Source organism: Podarcis muralis, chromosome 13 (assembly GCF_964188315.1).
Source record: "Podarcis muralis chromosome 13, rPodMur119.hap1.1, whole genome shotgun sequence".
Taxonomy (NCBI): Eukaryota; Metazoa; Chordata; class Lepidosauria; order Squamata; family Lacertidae; genus Podarcis; species Podarcis muralis.
The window spans coordinates 5,207,146-5,223,799 of record NC_135667.1 but is presented as its reverse complement, the minus strand read 5'-3'; the positions used below and the strand labels follow the sequence as shown (position 1 = coordinate 5,223,799).

The 16,654-nt window shown below is 47.5% G+C and overlaps 1 protein-coding gene across 1 annotated transcript in view; it reads right to left on the bottom strand.

Moving 5' to 3' along the window:
- Window positions 1-1,997, bottom strand: part of GUCY2D (guanylate cyclase 2D, retinal) — a 35,413-nt gene extending 33,416 nt beyond the window's left edge. The window contains exon 1 of the mRNA XM_077916856.1: window positions 1,132-1,997. Within this exon, the coding sequence (XP_077772982.1) occupies window positions 1,132-1,849 (718 nt within the window). The 5' untranslated portion in view covers window positions 1,850-1,997. The remainder of the gene's footprint in view (window positions 1-1,131) is intronic.
- Window positions 1,998-16,654: the final 14,657 nt, after the last annotated feature.

The following is a 16,654-nucleotide window of genomic DNA, read 5'->3' as shown; positions in this document are numbered from 1 at the left end:
TGGTGTGAGGTTCCAGTCGCTTACCCATGGTTCATGTTTCCTTGTGGAGCGAGGCACAGCGGAAACTGTGGTGTCTTTATGATATATGGTTTATTTATACACATATATACCCTGAGCCCACTGTGGAGGGGTTTGTAGCATTGACACCCCAAAAGGGCCTTGCTTCTCCCACAGCCGCTGCCTTGGATTCAAACAGAAATCAAGCATTGCTCAGACTCTCTCTCTCCAGCTTGCTGCTTTGCTTCTGAGCTCACACCACTCCCAGCTCCCTGCCTTTGTCCTTCTAACTAGCCGTGAGTTAGGGGAAGGGGCTCAACACTTGCACATATCGCCTTCCTTTGCTTACTTAATGGACCATCACCCAGGCTATCATTTCCACAGGATGCTAGCCTGGCTTATATTTTAACACATGCGGGATTCAGGGGTTAAGAGGGTCTCGGCATACAGCCTACACACCCACACACCCAGCAAACTCAGATGTTGGGTATGTCACCATTATCCAACGTGGACCAATTCATGGAGGGCAATCGTAGGGTGTTGCAAACTATATCTGGAAAGTTCCCGGGGGTCATTAGAAGTCTAGACAGAGATAAGGAAGTACTGTAGGTGTTGTGCCATCTTCCCCTTCAAAAATGTTCTGTATGTATTTTCAACCCAAATGCCCTGGTTCACCTTCCTTCTTTCTTTATACCCTCTTCTGTCTCCAGTTTCTGGTCTGCTTTTGGTCAGACAGAAAGCACTAAAGCCACATTCTTACTTCATCTTGATAAGCAATACTTTCTTAACCTCCATTGTGCACTGAAGCTGGGTTAAACCACAATTTATCATGAGACAACAGCTTGGAAGCTTTTCTTGGCAAGTGCTGTTGGGTCGTGATCCTGCATATCTCTTGTCCCATCAGTCTACTTCTTAAAAGTACTGGTCAGGCCGGAGGGTGGAGAAGCCTGACATACCTACGTGATTGCACCTCAGAGAACAGTTGCTGCTCATTTAAAGTGACTACGTGAACTGACCTTATCCACACTAAGAACCTCAGCAGAACCCAGAAGTTTTCTAATGATTATCCCCCAAATATTAGACCCTCTTCCTTTGAGAGTCGTGCAAGCACATGTGGCCCCAACCCAGCCATACCTCGTACATCATAGGCCCTCTGTACCCGGCGGAGGGCATCCCGTGCCCCATTCGGTTCGTCCTCCATGGTGGTCACGACAGTGACAGGGAGGCCAAAGTTGCGCAATGACTCCGCCAGGCCTTGCCCTACTTCCACCCAGAGGTCCTGGCCAGAGCTGATCACAGCAACGTGGGCCCAGCGGAAGTACTTGAGCACGGTGTAGAGGACGGCGGAGGCCTGGGGCAGCGGCCGGGAAAAGGTGCCAAAACGTTCCACCTCGGCATCGTCAGTCAAGCAAGACCAGGAGAAGACGGGCTTGTTCCAAGCTCTGCCCAACAGCCCAGCTGCCTCGCAGGTGGCTGGGTTGACCGGGCCCACGAAGCCAGAGGCATAGCGCTCCGAGTTGACAAAGCTAACCATGGCCTGAGACGACTTGCAGTCTTCGTTGAGGAGGACATAGTCAAACCAGTAGCCCTGGTTCAGAGTAGGGTCCTTGTTGATGCGGGCAACGGCCAGCTTGGCCGCTGCGTCAGGGTAGGCCCTGGCGTAGATGGAGTCGCAGGTCCAAGGGCCCATCACGCCCACCTTGAAGGTTGATGGCAGGACACGGCAGGGCAAAGAGAGGAACAAGAGCCAGAAGAGGAGGGCGTGCCGGCGGGGGCCCTTGTAGCAGGCCCACCTGGGGTGGTTGGAAAGGCGGAGCAGGAATCTGTGGAAGCCAAGCCAGGCTAGGATCATGGTGTCGCAGAGCCCAGGAATGGCGCAGTGGTGGGGGGAGGGGGAAGGGAGGGGAAGAAGAGGGAGAAGGCACGGCTCACAAATCCTTTAGTCCCTCAGGGGCCAGGGCCAGAAGTCTTTTGTCGGAGTGGGTCCATTTGCCGCCATCAACTTGCAGTCAAGAGAAATCACCCTGGAATAGGAAAAAAAAGAGCAACATCACACTATGCTGGGGAAAGGATGCTTGAGGCATTCCCACAAACAACCCGGTTTACATGTCCTGTGTTTGTTTTTAATCTCATTTCTTAAAAAAAACACCTTTTTTTTAAGACTGGGTAGTGTTACGCAGCCCACAGAAAGTTGGGTAAACAGCATGCGGACAAACACCTCTCCACTTTGGGCAGCCATCTTGTTACCGAAGGCCAGCTTGTTGCCTGTAGCAACTACCTCCCCATCTTCACAGGTGTAAAATGAACAAAAAGCACCACTCCAGGTTAGCTACTACGGAGCCATATTTGATGCCCAGCTTTCAGGGCTTGTGGTGCTTACAAATATAATTTGCTTCGCATTTCTTTTGGGCAAGGCAAACAATCCCATAGCGTAACTGGGGAGGGGGCAGATATCACTGCACCTCCCAGAGAGAGAGAGAGAGAGAGGTCATGACAGGAGAGGCAGCCAGCTGCTTTGGCCAAAGTCCACCCTATTCTACCAGCCTTGGGCGGTATTATCCAAATTACTGTTCTGCTCATGCTCCAGCACCTCAGCGAAGCTGCCCCATCCCTCAAATCCTAATCTTGCAGCTGAACTAAAACAGGATTAGCCTTTTGGCCCCAGCTGCCTCTTCGTATTAGGTGTGAATCGGTGCGATGGCGCGCACGTGCCCACAAGTGCTCAGCAGGTCACCTCTACCAACTCCTCTTACCCTTTACTATGAATAATGTTGCAAGGTGTGTTTGTGTGTGTGGAGTTATAGAGGGGGAAAGAGCTATCAGGTCTTAATTTTACACCCTTTGAGAAAAACTGGAAATGTGAGGGAAAGCTGGAAAACCACAAGCATGGATTGTGTTTTCTTTTCACACAATGATGGCATGTAAGGTCTGTTTCAATGTGTTATTTGAAACCAACAGGCACAATGATATTTGTTACTGATGGTCAAGAACACAGAGCTGTTTTACTGGAAAAAATATTGTCTTTGCCACACCTTTAACACTTATTGGAATTTTTACACTGGCTCATTCTTGCATTTTTCCAAACATAATAATTTTCTGGGTGAATGGCATTCCCGCACCCCAATCTATGTACTAGATTTACTCTCACTGTGGCCCATGCTATTTTTAAATTTATTTATGGTATGCAATGGCTTCTGTGTTAGAAACCACCTTTCTCCAGCTGATAACCCTGTGTAGCAACATTAGCAAGTTCCAAAATCCCAAATACCAGAATCTGAGGTGGGGCAAGGACTTAATTATAAGACATGCTGGACATTTTACAGAGCTCCAATGCCTAAATATATATTTTTTAAAAAAATTAAAGATTGCATAGATGAAAACGGAATTAATCTTTCCAAATGTGAGCTTGCAAAAATATTTGGTGGGAGGGGCACATATTTAAGACATCCGCAAAAATATGCTTCTATGCTATTCTCATTATCCCACTGGGAAGAGCTTTTGCATTATGCAACACGAGACAAGTCTACCTATTTTCATCTGACAAAGGTCAAGCGACTTGCCTTTCCACACCTGTGGATCTATTAAAAACTGAGTGCAAAGCTGGTGACCTACATTTACGATTCGGTGGAACGTTGTGAAATTTAGCAAGGCACAGCTGCTAATGAAGAAACCACGTGGGTGTTTCTCTGGCTTGAATCCCGCTGATGAAGATGCCCGTATTTGCTTTTGACACAGATGAGTTTTCCGCGCAAGACTAGAGTGGGTCCCAATCAGGCCTATTCTGGTCTCAAATCCAGGTCCTGAAATAGGCTGTGAAAATTACACCTTATTGTCTAGACGCTGCCTGCTTCTTCTACCCCCTATCTTCCTCTACTCCATAGGTTGGACGGACAGCAACGACCATAATCCCTGACCACTAGTCATGCTAGCTGAGACAGAGGGCTGTCATCTGGAGGGTCATAACCTAGCCATGCTCGCTTTTCTGTCTCTTTCACACACACCATTTCAGAGGGCAAATCTTTCCCACCCGCTGCAACACAACGACAAACATCACCTGTACATCTGCATCTTTGATAGATACAGGGGTTAACTACACTGTTTCATGGAGGGTAAGGCTATCGGTGGCTACTAGCAATGACCACTGTGATGTATCCTACCTCCCCGCAGACTGTCTCACCAGAGTGGTGCATGCTCTAGTTATCTCTCGCTCGGACTACTGCCATGCGCTCTAAGTGGGGCTACCTTTGAAGGTGACCCGGAAACTACAACTAATCCAGAATGCGGCAGCTAGACTGGTGACTGGGAGCGGCCACCGAGACCATATAACACCGTTCTTGAAAGACCTACATTGGCTCCCAGTACGTTTCCGGGCACAATTAAAAGTGTTGGTGCTGACCTTGAAAGCCCTAAATGGCCTCAAAGGCCCAGTATACCTGAAGGAGCGTCTCCACCTCCTTGTTCAGCCGGACACTGAGATCCAGCTCCAGGGGCCTTCTGGCGGTTCCCTCGCTGCGAGAAACCAAGTTACAGGGAACCAGGCAGAGGGCCTTCTCGGTGGTGGCACCTGCCTTGTGGAACACCCGATGTCAAGGAAATAAACAACTACCTGACTTTTAGAAGACATCTGAAGGCAGCCCGGTTCAGGGAAGCTTTTAATGTTTAATAGGTTATTGTATTTTAATACAGTGTTACCTCGGGTTACATACGCTTCAGGTTACATACGCTTCAGATTACAGACTCTGCTAACCCAGAAATAGTGCTTCAGGTGAAGAACTTTGCTTCAGGATAAGAACAGAAATCGTGCTCCGGCGGCGCGGCGACAGCAGGAGGCCCATTAGCTAAAGTGGTGCTTCAGGTTAAGAACAGTTTCAAGTTAAGAATGGACCTCCAGAACGAATTAAGTACTTAACCCAAGGTACCACTGTATTCTGTTGGAAGTGGCCCAGAGTGGCCGGGGAAACCCAGCCAGATGGGCGGGGTATAAATTATTATTATTATTATTATTATTATTATTATTATTATTATTATTATCATCATCATCATCTCCGCTGCTGGAGTCAGTATGCCTCTGAATGCCTCCATCCCTGACAGAAAATAGCAGCCCCTACCCATAAAGAGAAAGAGAGAGAGAGCTTCTAGATAGTCTTGAGCTCTGGCAACTCTTGCTTTAGAAAACAAATACGGACAACACGAATGCTCATCATCCCTAGATGGATGCGAAGGGGACCACGCAACTCCACAGGGTCAAGATGTCCACAACTTCATAGGACAAAACTAACCAACCACCTTTTTTTATCCTGCACAGGAAATGCACCTCATTCATTTCCCCTTGGGATCTACTCATCCGATGAGAAAGGGGTGCAGGCCTGACTGATCCTATTTGGCTCAGGGGAAGAATGCGACACCGCCAGCACCACACAAACACAAACTTGGGTCACGCTGGCCGATGAACCCGCAATCATAGATATGAATCTATGTATTAGTTATGTACCAGTTATTTTTATTGTTTCTGTAGCATGTGCTTTGGGCTAGCTTAGTTTTGGCATCACACATGCAATATGCTGTGCAGTGCACAACATAATTATTTTATTTTATCTATTACTCATTCACATATTCTCCTTTTCGTGTAGCCTTGTCCCCACCCCAGGATGACAACCCAGAATTATGCGTGGCTTTCTGAGACAGGCATGCCCAAGGACCAATCAGGAAGCAGGTGCTTTAAGGCCCGGCCTCCGTGTTCTGAGGAGATTCCCCCCCCCCAAAAAAAATATATATTATTAATTTTCCACAAATTTTGCACATATAATTCCAACGCATAATAAACATTCATTTTGTTTTTTTAATTAAACAAAAACAAAAACTGAGGAGATAATTTTGACAAGGAGACCTGTTTTAATTCCTTCGCGCTCTCAAAGGAACGTCGCCCACAAGCTCACTGACTAAAGCTGCTAACAAGGGCTTTGCTGGACCTTCGACGGCAAGGAGAAAACCAATTTTTACACAGCTTTGAAGCAGGGATAGTGTAAAAAAAAAAAAAAACTGGCATGCCACACTCTCTCCTGTTTCATAAAAGTCCCCCTCTCATTTTCCTGGCACATTACACCTGCTGTTCTGTACAAAGCGGTGTCCTGAAAAGATGAGGAGAAATAAGGCTTCTTATAGTAGAAACCTGAAACTATTTAAATCACCTCTTACATGCCAGGCCCATTGTCTGTGGAGAAGAGGATTCTTCCTCTCTTTTACAAGGGAGAATTGCATTTGTGTTGACAGGAAAATGGTGGCCAGGGGAACAGGGACAACGTCAAGTACAGTTTCGAAACACAAACCGCAATGGATAAATTAGTCAAATTTAAAACAACTGGGGCTGGGGAGATTTTGACTGGCTAGAAAAGTTCTAGTCAGGGCCGGCCGGCTCATGAGGCAGCCTGAAGCGGCTGCCTCAGGCGGCAGAATCACATGGGGCGGCACTCCTGCTCCCGCTCCAAGGGTCATGGCGGCAGCTTCTCCTGGCAAGATCTCTTAAGATTCCTGAGAGATCTTGCCAGAAGCCGCTGCACAAACCCGGTAAGCACAGCAGGAGAAGTAGGGGCACAGCACCACAGAAGGAGGTCCTGCTTCCTGGGGGCAGTCCTGTCCCCTTCGCGGGCCATGATGCATAGCTGTCAAGTGGGACAGTCCCTTATTCCAGCGCCATGTCATAGAATCATAGAATCATAGAGTTGGAAGAGACCCCAAGGGCCATGGAGTCCAACCCCCTGCCAAGCAGGAAACACCATCAGAGCACTCCTGACATATGGTTGTCAAGCCTCTGCTTGAAGACCTCCAAAGAAGGAGACTCCACCACACTCCTTGGCAGCAAATTCCACGTCGAACAGCTCTTACTGTCAGGAAGTTCTTCCTAATGTTTAGGTGGAATCTTCTTTCTTGTCGTTTGGATCCATTGCTCCGTGTCCGCTTCTCTGGAGCAGCAGAAAACAACCTTTCTCCCTCCTCTATATGACATCCTTTTATACAGTATATTTGAACATGGCTATCATATCACCCCTTAACCTCCTCTTCTCCAGGCTAAACATGCCCAGCTCCCTTAGCCGTTCCTCATAAGGCATCGTTTCCAGGCCTTTGACCATTTTGGTTGCCCTCCTCTGGACACGTTCCAGTTTGTCAGTGTCCTTCTTGAACTGTGGTGCCCAGAACTGGACACAGTACTCCAGGTGAGGTCTGACCAGAGCAGAATACAGTGGCACTATTACTTCCCTTGATCTAGATGCTATACTCCTATTGATGCAGCCCAGAATTGCATTGGCTTTTTTAGCTGCTGCATCACACTGTTGGCTCATGTCAAGTTTGTGGTCAACCAAGACTCCTAGATCCTTTTCACATGTACTGCTCTCAAGCCAGGTGTCCCCCATCTTGTATTTGTGCCTTTCATTTTTTTTGCCCAAGTGCAATACTTTACATTTCTCCCTGTTAAAGTTCATCTGCTTTATGTCCTGCTGCTGTCCCTTATTGATGGATGTCCCTTAAATGTCCCTTAAATGATGTCCCTTAAATTTCAAAGGAAGCAGCTCCTCTCCCTCCCTCCCTGCTGGCCAGGGAGGAGGGAGGCTCCAACTGTGTTGCTTGGCTGTGTTGCTCACCCAATAAGAAGTCTAAGAACGACTGGGGGGTGGAGCTTCCATGCCTCGTGTGTGGCTAGTTAATGCAAGCTGAGGGGGTTTTTGAATGCTGGACACCATTTTGTTGCACGTGCTGCTGCAAACTTTGCAGTGCAAAGCCAAGCCGGGGAGCCATCTTAAGTTGAGGCTGCATAGGCCTTGTGGTGCATGTGATTCAGATTCTATTCAGTTGAACCTCTGGTTACAAAGTTGGTTGGACAGTGTTCTCGAAGCTACCAGCGTGAGTTTGACCAGGCTGCAGGAGGACAGGAAGACTGGAGTGCCTGGAACAGGGGAGGCTGCAGGTCCCTTATTTTGGCTGCTGGTCCCTTATTTTCAAGGCTGCTGGTCCCTTATTTTCAAATCTGTAAGTTGACAGCTATGCCATGATGGCTTTGCTGCCAGCAGCCGTTGGTCAGGGAGCAAAGGCTCCCTCTGATAAGCCCGAGTGCCCCAGTTAACTGGCCAGCAAGTTTTAAAATATATAGCGGGGTGTTGCTATTTTTAACATAAGCACTTGTAAAAGCTGCAACTGCCATCTTAGAGGAGGATGGAGGCCTTCCGCCTTCTCTCGCACACATGAGGAAATAGGTCCTCTAAGATGCAACACCTTAAAAAACAAAGGAAGCATGGGTCTTGTTTCAAAACGGTTGTTTCCTCAAATGCAAATTAATTAATTGAGCCAATTAAAGTATCTTTTGATCAGCTGGCAGCCCTAAAGACAAACCAATAGAAAAAAAACCTGAATTCAAACTGCATAGTGCCACATCAGCTTGAAAATTGAAGTTAGTTTCAACATCTTTCAATGTTGAAATATACATTTTTTTAAAAACCAGAAGGATTTTTACTTGGTATTATATATATGTCAGGACATTAATAGGCAAGATGTTAAATTGTTTTTATATGCATCAACTGTGGCAAGAGTATTGTTAGCCCAGAAATGGAAACAAGAAGAAATTCCGACAAAAAAATAATGGCAGACGAAATTAATGGACTATGCAGAATTGGACAAAATGACAGGAAGGATTCGAAACCTGCGGGACCAGAGATTTACAGAAGATTGGAAGAAGTATATGAATTATTTGAAGAGCAACTGTAATCAACAAATTACGCTAGTAGGACTACAAGAAGTTTTGTAAGGAGAAATATACGAAGTGTTACAAAGTAGAAAAAGATAGAGATATTGGTTATGAGTTTGAAATGTAATAGGGAGGATAAGAAATGCATACTGAGAGATTAGATTGGGAAATTTTCAGACAGGATTGATGGAAGTCAAAAATTTGAATAAGATGTAAAAGTATGTTTAATTACTGTTGAAAATGATATGTTAAAAAAACTAATAAAAAAGTATATTAAAAAAAAGAAAATTGAAGTTGGTGTATATGTAGATTATTAGGGCTACGTTTTCTAATGCCATCTGTAGCGCATAGGAAAATGAGAACAGACCAGATTAGACATTATTATCCTGTGCTTACAATAAACCCCTTGGGGGTCCGCCAATTATGCTCTACTGATGTGGCAAATTACTGGAAGTCCCTTAACTTGGCAGGTTAAAGGTGGCGGCTCTGACATGACCTATGGGGGAAAGGCATGTTTCATGCACAAGCCAGTCCACACATGCATCTCTTGGAAAGCAGTGCCAAATGACGCTTTGCCTGTATGACTCAGCCACCGCACCTGAAATCACCACAGATATATCACCCGGTGTCAACCCAGACCATAATACTTGCCCCGGGAGACAGATCACACATTTGACTGAGAGGCGTCGAGTGGATGAACAAATGAAGGGGGAAATTTCATTACTAGATTATTCAATTGCAGTCTGTGGATTTATTAGGATCTATTTTTCAGGCCTTGAATCGCAGTCGGCTTGCTTAAGCAACGGGGTGTTTTGTAACTGGTTGGCAGAAATGAAGTTGGTAACTAAGGGTCTGCCTTTGGTATACAGTGGTACCTCAGGTTACATACGCTTCAGGTTACATACGCTTCAGGTTACAGACTCTGCTAACCTAGAAATAGTGCTTCAGGATAAGAACTTTGCTTCAGGATGAGAACAGAAATCGTGTGGTGGCAGCAGGAGGCCCCATTAGCTAAAGTGGTGCTTCAGGTTAAGAACAGTTTCAGGTTAAGTACGGACCTCCGGAACGAATTAAGTACTTAACCTGAGGTACCACTGTGCTTAAGATATATACATTGCTTAAGGTCTTGTGCCTGGAAACAGACAACAGGAAACACCTTAAACCACAAAGAAACGGACTAAGAATATTGTGAGTGGACAGGAACAAGAACGAAAAATTTCCCACACGTGCACTATCCCTAAATTTATGAAGTAATGCAGCTGGCCTCTGGGTTGCTATATATCTGCAATCCATATGTAAGCTCAAGTTTGCCGAAAGCTTTTGACTGGCTAAAAGTAGAGTTGCCAAAAAGTTGTTGAGCTTTTTCTAGGAAAAACAAACAGACATTTTGCTGATTTCCGCCGGTTAAATCCCGGACACTTGACGACCCTACTAAAAGCCATCACATGTGTCCTGATGGATGATTATAAGTATTTTACTAACCCCCGAGCGCATGATGCAATCTTTCCTTGGCCCTCCAAGGGCACGCATGTTCTCTATTGCTTCACTAAAGACTTCTCTGATTGGCATTTCCTGCTTGGGACCTCCATCAGTGGACCCCGGGGCTAAATTTCACTCTCCCAAAATGGTGTCTTCAGGAGGGAAAGGAGAATACTGTGACATGGGGGGTGGACATGGGGCAGTTCCTAATACCATTTGTTTACCAAGGAATGGCAAGAGACAACAGATTAAAAGTTTAGGGAAGCTTTTCATGTTTGATGCATTACGGTATTTTAATATTTTGTTGGAAGCCGCCCAGAGTGGCTGGGGAAGCCCAGCCAGATGGACGGGGTATAAATAATAAATTATTATTATATTATTATTATACAGCAAAGGGGAGCTAAGGAGGCAAGTACACTGGTCTTGAACTGGTGGGTGGCGGTCTAAACTGAGGTGGGTGGCAACAGAAGTACTACCACATACAAATATATGGTGAAAAGTGAAGAAATAGGTCCCCAAAGGCAAGTGTCCAGGGGAGGGCAACCAAAATGGTCAAAGGCCTGGAAACGATGCCTTATGAGGAACGGCTAAGGGAGCTGGGCATGTTTAGCCTGGAGAAGAGGAGGTTAAGGGGTGATATGATAGCCATGTTCAAATATATAAAAGGATGTCATATAGAGGAGGGAGAAAGGTTGTTTTCTGCTGCTCCAGAGAAGCGGACACGGAGCAATGGACCCAAACTACAAGAAAGAAGATTCCACCTAAAGATGAGGAAGAACTTCCTGACAGTAAGAGCTGTTCGACAGTGGAATTTGCTGCCAAGGAGTGTGGTGGAGTCTCCTTCTTTGGAGGTCTTTAAGCAGAGGCTTGACAACCATATGTCAGGAGTGCTCTGATGGTGTTTCCTGCTTGGCAGGGGGTTGGACTCGATGGCCCTTGTGGTCTATTCCAACTCTAGGATTCTATGATTCTAAGTGTGGGTCCAAGGACTGAAAATGCTGAAGACTGCTGGGCTAGAGGGAAGCAAACTTGGGCAACTGAATGAGAATCACTCCATGCATGCAAGCCCCACACGCCTTCTCCATGGGGAAATGACCAAAGCTCTGGAGAAAAGCTTGCGTGAAGCTGCACCAAACAGGTGGCAGCAGAGAGGAAAATGGCTGGCAGCTCTTTCCACCACCGGCTGCCCTGTAACTCCTCCAAGAGGTTGTGTACTCAGGTACACAACACATGTGGAGAAAATTAAGTAGGGTGGACATACAGTAGGCGGCTTGGCCATAAATTGTCCCAAGACATTGTGAAGTGTCTTGGCCTAGAAAGGGAGATCTTCTGAGCCACCACTGTAGATGGGACTGTTTTCACATTATCTTTTTGTTATGGGCCTTAATATTCAAAATGGGATGCAGGTGGCGCTGTGGGTTAAACCACAGAGCCTAGGACTTGCCAATCAGAAGGTCGGCGGTTCGAATCCCCGCGACAGGGTGAGCTCCTGTTGCTCGGTCCCAGCTCCTGCCAACCTAGCAGTTCAAAAGCACGTCAAAGTGCAAGTAGATAAATAGGTACCACTCTGGCGGGAAGGTCAACGGTGTTTCCGTGCGCTGCTCTGGTTCGCCAGAAGCAGCTTGGTTATGCTGGCCACATGACCTGGAAGCTGTACGCCGGCTCCCTCAGCCAATAAAGCGAAATGAGCGCCGCAACCCCAGAGTCGGTCACGACTGGACCTAATGGTCAGGGGCCCCTTTACTTTACCTTAATATTCAAAATGCATTAGTAGCATAGTGTTTAAAGTCAAAAGCTATATCAAAAAATGAGAAATCAACTTTCCTACTTACTCCAAGACCCTTTGTAGATGAGAAATCTTTCTCTTTCTCTTTCTCTTTCTCTGTCACACACACACACACACACACACACAGAGAGAGAGAGAGAGAGAGAGAGAGAGAGAGAGAGAGAGAGAGAGCAGCTATTGTGATAACACATGTTAGGTGGATGTTCGTTGCACCAATGTTGTGGGTAGCTATGGGATGGTACCTATGACATCATTGCAACAAGAACAAGAAGTTCTACATCTCCTAAGCACACTATCCAGAAGAGCCTAAGACAGGGGTCTGCAACCTTTAAGACAAAAAGAGCCACTTGGACCCATTTCCGAAGGGAAAAAAAACTGGGAGCCGCAAAACCATTGCGACATTTAAAACAAATATAACACTGCATATATTGTTTCTTACCTTAATGTCCAATCTGACAGCGGGCGGGAAGGTGACGTCGGGACGGTGCGTGACTAACGCACGCACCGCCCCCATGCGACGTCACAGCCAGTACAGCGTCCGCCACAGTGGGGAGTTTCGGGGCGCACAATGCGCCTCCTCCCCTCGCTAGTATCCGCCCCAGAGCCACGGCAAAGGTGTAAAAGAGCCACATGCGGCTCCGGAGCTGCGGGTTGCAGACCCCTGGTCTAAGAGATCATGCCCTTTTACCTAATCTTCTAAAGGCAGGATGGAGGGGTGCCCTACAGCACTACACAGCACTCCCCCCCCCCAATTTCTAAGAAGAATGAACAACTAGCTACACACATATGCAATTTGGGGGGGGGGGTGATGTTTATCATGTGTAGTGTACAGATATTTATCAGATGGTATAGTGCTACTTGGCTTTCCCAATTACAGTGGTACCTCGCAAGACGAACGCCTCGCAAGACGGAAAACCCGCTAGACGAAAGGGTTTTCCGTTTTGGAGGCGCTTCGCAAAACAAATTTCCCTATGGGCTTGCTTCGCAAGACGACAGCCCATAGGGAAATCTCCAGGACAGCGGGGAAGCGCAGCGGGGACCTCCTCCGAAGCCTGGCGGCGGGGCGGGGACACCTCCTCTCGCTGCCGCCGGGCTTCGGAACGATGCCCCGATGCCGGGCGGCGGGGCGGGAACGCCTCCCCCCGCCGCCCGGCATCGGAACGCTGCCCCGAAGCCGGGCGGCGGGGCGGGAACGCCTCCCCCCGCCGCCCGGCATCGGAACGATGCCCCGATGCCGGGCGGCGGGGCGGGAACCTCTCCCCCCGCCGCCCGGCATCGGAACGATGCCCCGATGCCGGGCGACGGGGCGGGAACCTCTCACCCCACCGCCCGGCATCGGAACGATGCCCCGATGATGGGCGGTGGAGCGGGAACCTCTCACCCCGCCGCCCGGCATCGGAATGATGCCCCGATGCCGGGCGGCGGGGCGGGAACGCCTCCCCCCGCCGCCCGGCATCGGAATGAGGTCCTGGACCTCTTCTGAAGGCAGGCGGGGGCAAAAGTCTTTGTCCCCCCTGCCTGCCTTCCCAGGGGCTTTTAAATCGCCCCGGACAGTGGAGAAGTCCTCCGCTGTCCCGGGCGATTTTAAAATGCCGCCCGCCAGCATTTTAAGATCGCCCCGGACAGCGGAGACGTCCTCCGCTGTCCCAGGGTTTTTTAAAATGCTGGGGGTGGGAAGAAAGGCCCTTGTCCCCCCCCCCCCAGCCTTCAGAAGAGGTCGGGGGACAGACTGTCCCCGGACCTGGTCTGAAGGCGGTTTCCCTAGGAACGCATTAATTGATTTTCAATGCATTCCTATGGGAAACCGTGCATCGCAAGACGAAAAAACCGCAAGACGAAGAGACTTGCGGAACGAATTAATTTCGTCTTGCGAGGCACCACTGTATGTTGTTCTTGTTGTTGTTGTTCTTGTTGTTCTTGTTGTTGCTGCTGCTGTTGTTGTTAACCCACCCTTCCCCTAAGGTCCCAGGGTAGGTTATATTTAAAGCACAGCATTAAAAACATGTTTAGAAAGTACTTTTTAAATAGAAGTTACCTGAAAGGGCCAAAGAGGGGTCAAATCCAAATCTAGCCATGAATGTTTTCTAATGCAATTCTCTGGCACATGCCAGGATATTAACAATCCTGGACCCTGTGATCAGGAGATGATGCCTTGTTTGTGGTGCTACCACTGGGGGTTGCCCTGACTGCATTGGCAAATGACAGAGCCTTCTTGGTGGGGGTTCCCTGCTTGCAGAATGCCCTCCCTGGTGAGGTGTGCCCATCTCCCTCATTATTGACTTTCAGGAGAAATCTAAAAAAACCCGTTTCCTCAGGCATTTGACGCCTGAAATATTCTGTTCCTGGCAATGCTGAAATCAGTGAAGATTTGATTGTTGTCAGAATGTTTTTAATGATTTTGTTTTCCTGATGATGTGTTTGCCTCCATGGGCTGCTTTGGGTAGAAGGGTGGGATATTAATTGAAGAAAGAAAGAAAGAAAGAAAGAAAGAAAGAAAGAAAGAAAGAAAGAAAGAGTCCCATTTGCACTCCACACATGTATTCACCAATTTGAGAGACAGGCATTGATAGCCATCAACGCTCTTCCAGCATATTATCAGCTACACCAACTGGACACGAGTAGGACCAGAAATAACTCCTCCCAACACACACACTGAAATGTATTAAGAGAGCAGGACCTCATGAATTTGCTTCTGCTTCCATGAGAGAGAGACCCTCACAACTCAGGCCATTTACGTATATACAGAAGAGAATCAAATGCCAATAATCCCACACCTTTTTTTAAAAAAACCAACCACCACTCTCACTTGCAGAGCTGTTATGACTATGCAAGGATTTTAGCCTTGCCTGCAATGGAGCATGCTGTTTTCCTGTATTCAGAGGGGTGAGAATTTGTAGGAGAGTCCTGACATCATCATCATCATCATCATCATCATAAATTTTAGTTATACCCCAGCCTCCCAGGCCGGAGCCGGGCTCAGGGTGGCTAATACCAGTAAAATCGCAATAAAAACATAATGGGGGGGGGGGGACAATTTAAAATACGGGTTAAAATTTTAAAATACAATTTAAAATGCAGCCTCATTTTAATAGTAGCCCATAGTTCAAAACCATAAGGGGAGGGAAACATAAGGGTCAGACTTGAGTCCAAACCAAAGGCCAGGTGGAACAGCTCTGTCTTGCAGGCTCTGTGGAAAGATGTCAAGTCCCGCAGGGCCCTGGTCTCTTGTGACAGAGCATTCCACCAAGTTGGAGCCAGTACTAAAAAGGCCCTGGCCCTAGTTGAGACCAATCTAACCACCTTGCGACTTGGGACCTCCAAAGTGTTGTCATTTGTGGACCTTAAGGTCCTCTGTGGGGAATACCACACAGAGAACTCCCCACCAGCTGCCTGAAGTGGTGGAGTCTGGGAATGGCTTTGCCACTCGATTCTGCTGACTGTTTTAAGCGAAGAGAATGTCCTGTGCAAAATAATTGCCGTTATTATATACAATTTTTTTTTCTGGCCTCCCTTGCAAGGAATGCACACCTACGTAAGGGAGTATGGGAGGAACAGGATAAGAAAGGACTGCAATCCTGAATAAATTGGCTGCAGTCACATGAACAAAAGGTAAAGAGTCACAGTGCCTGTCTGCACACTGCAGGGAACAGCACCCTCCCCACAGAAGTGCATTTAGCATCTTAGCTGCATAGCTTTCATAGAATCATAGAATCATAGAGTTGGAAGAGACCACAAGGGCCATCAAGTCCAACCCCCTGCCAAGCAGGAAACACCATCAGAGCACTCCTGACATATGGTTGTCAAGCCTCTGCTTAAAGACCTCCAAAGAAGGAGACTCCACCACACTCCTCGGCAGCAAATTCCACTGTCGAACAGCTCTTACTGTCAGGAAGTTCTTCCTAATGTTTAGGGGGAATCTTCTTTCTTGTAGTTTGGATCCATTGCTCCGTGTCCGCTTCTCTGGAGCAGCAGAAAATAACCTTTCTCCCTCCTCTATGTGCTGAAAATGCACACCTCTTTATCTTGGTCTTTGGCAGTTTAGGTATTTTGCATTGCGGGGACCACCTCTTTCATTGCATTTATACTGCCCTATTGCATTTGGAATAGGGACGCGGGTGGCGCTGTGGGTTAAACCACAGAGCCTAGGACTTGCCGATCAGAAGGTTGGCGGTTTGAATCCCCGCGACGGGGTGAGCTCCCGTTGCTCGGTCCCTGCTCCTGCCAACCTAGCAGTTCAAAAGCACGTCAAAGTGCAAGTAGATAAATAGGTACCACTCCAGCGGGAAGGTAAACGCCGTTTCCGTGTGCTGCTCTGGTTCACCAGAAGCGGCTTAGTCATGCTGGCCACATGACCCGGAAGGTGTACGCCAGCTCCCTCGGCCAATAAAGCGAGATGAGCGCCGCAACCCCAGAGTCGGTTACGACTGGACCTAATGGTCAGGGGTCCCTTTACCTTTACCTATTGCATTTGGAACTGTTTACATGTTTGCTTGTTTGTTTGTTTGTTTGTTTGTTTGTTTGTTTGTTTGTAACATAGAATCATCTAATTTTAAAGTTGGAATGGATCCCAAGGGTCATCTAGTCAAACTTCCTACAATGCAGGGATCTCAACATGCAGTCCCCCATCCAAAAATAGTGTTATAATTGTATATTAGATT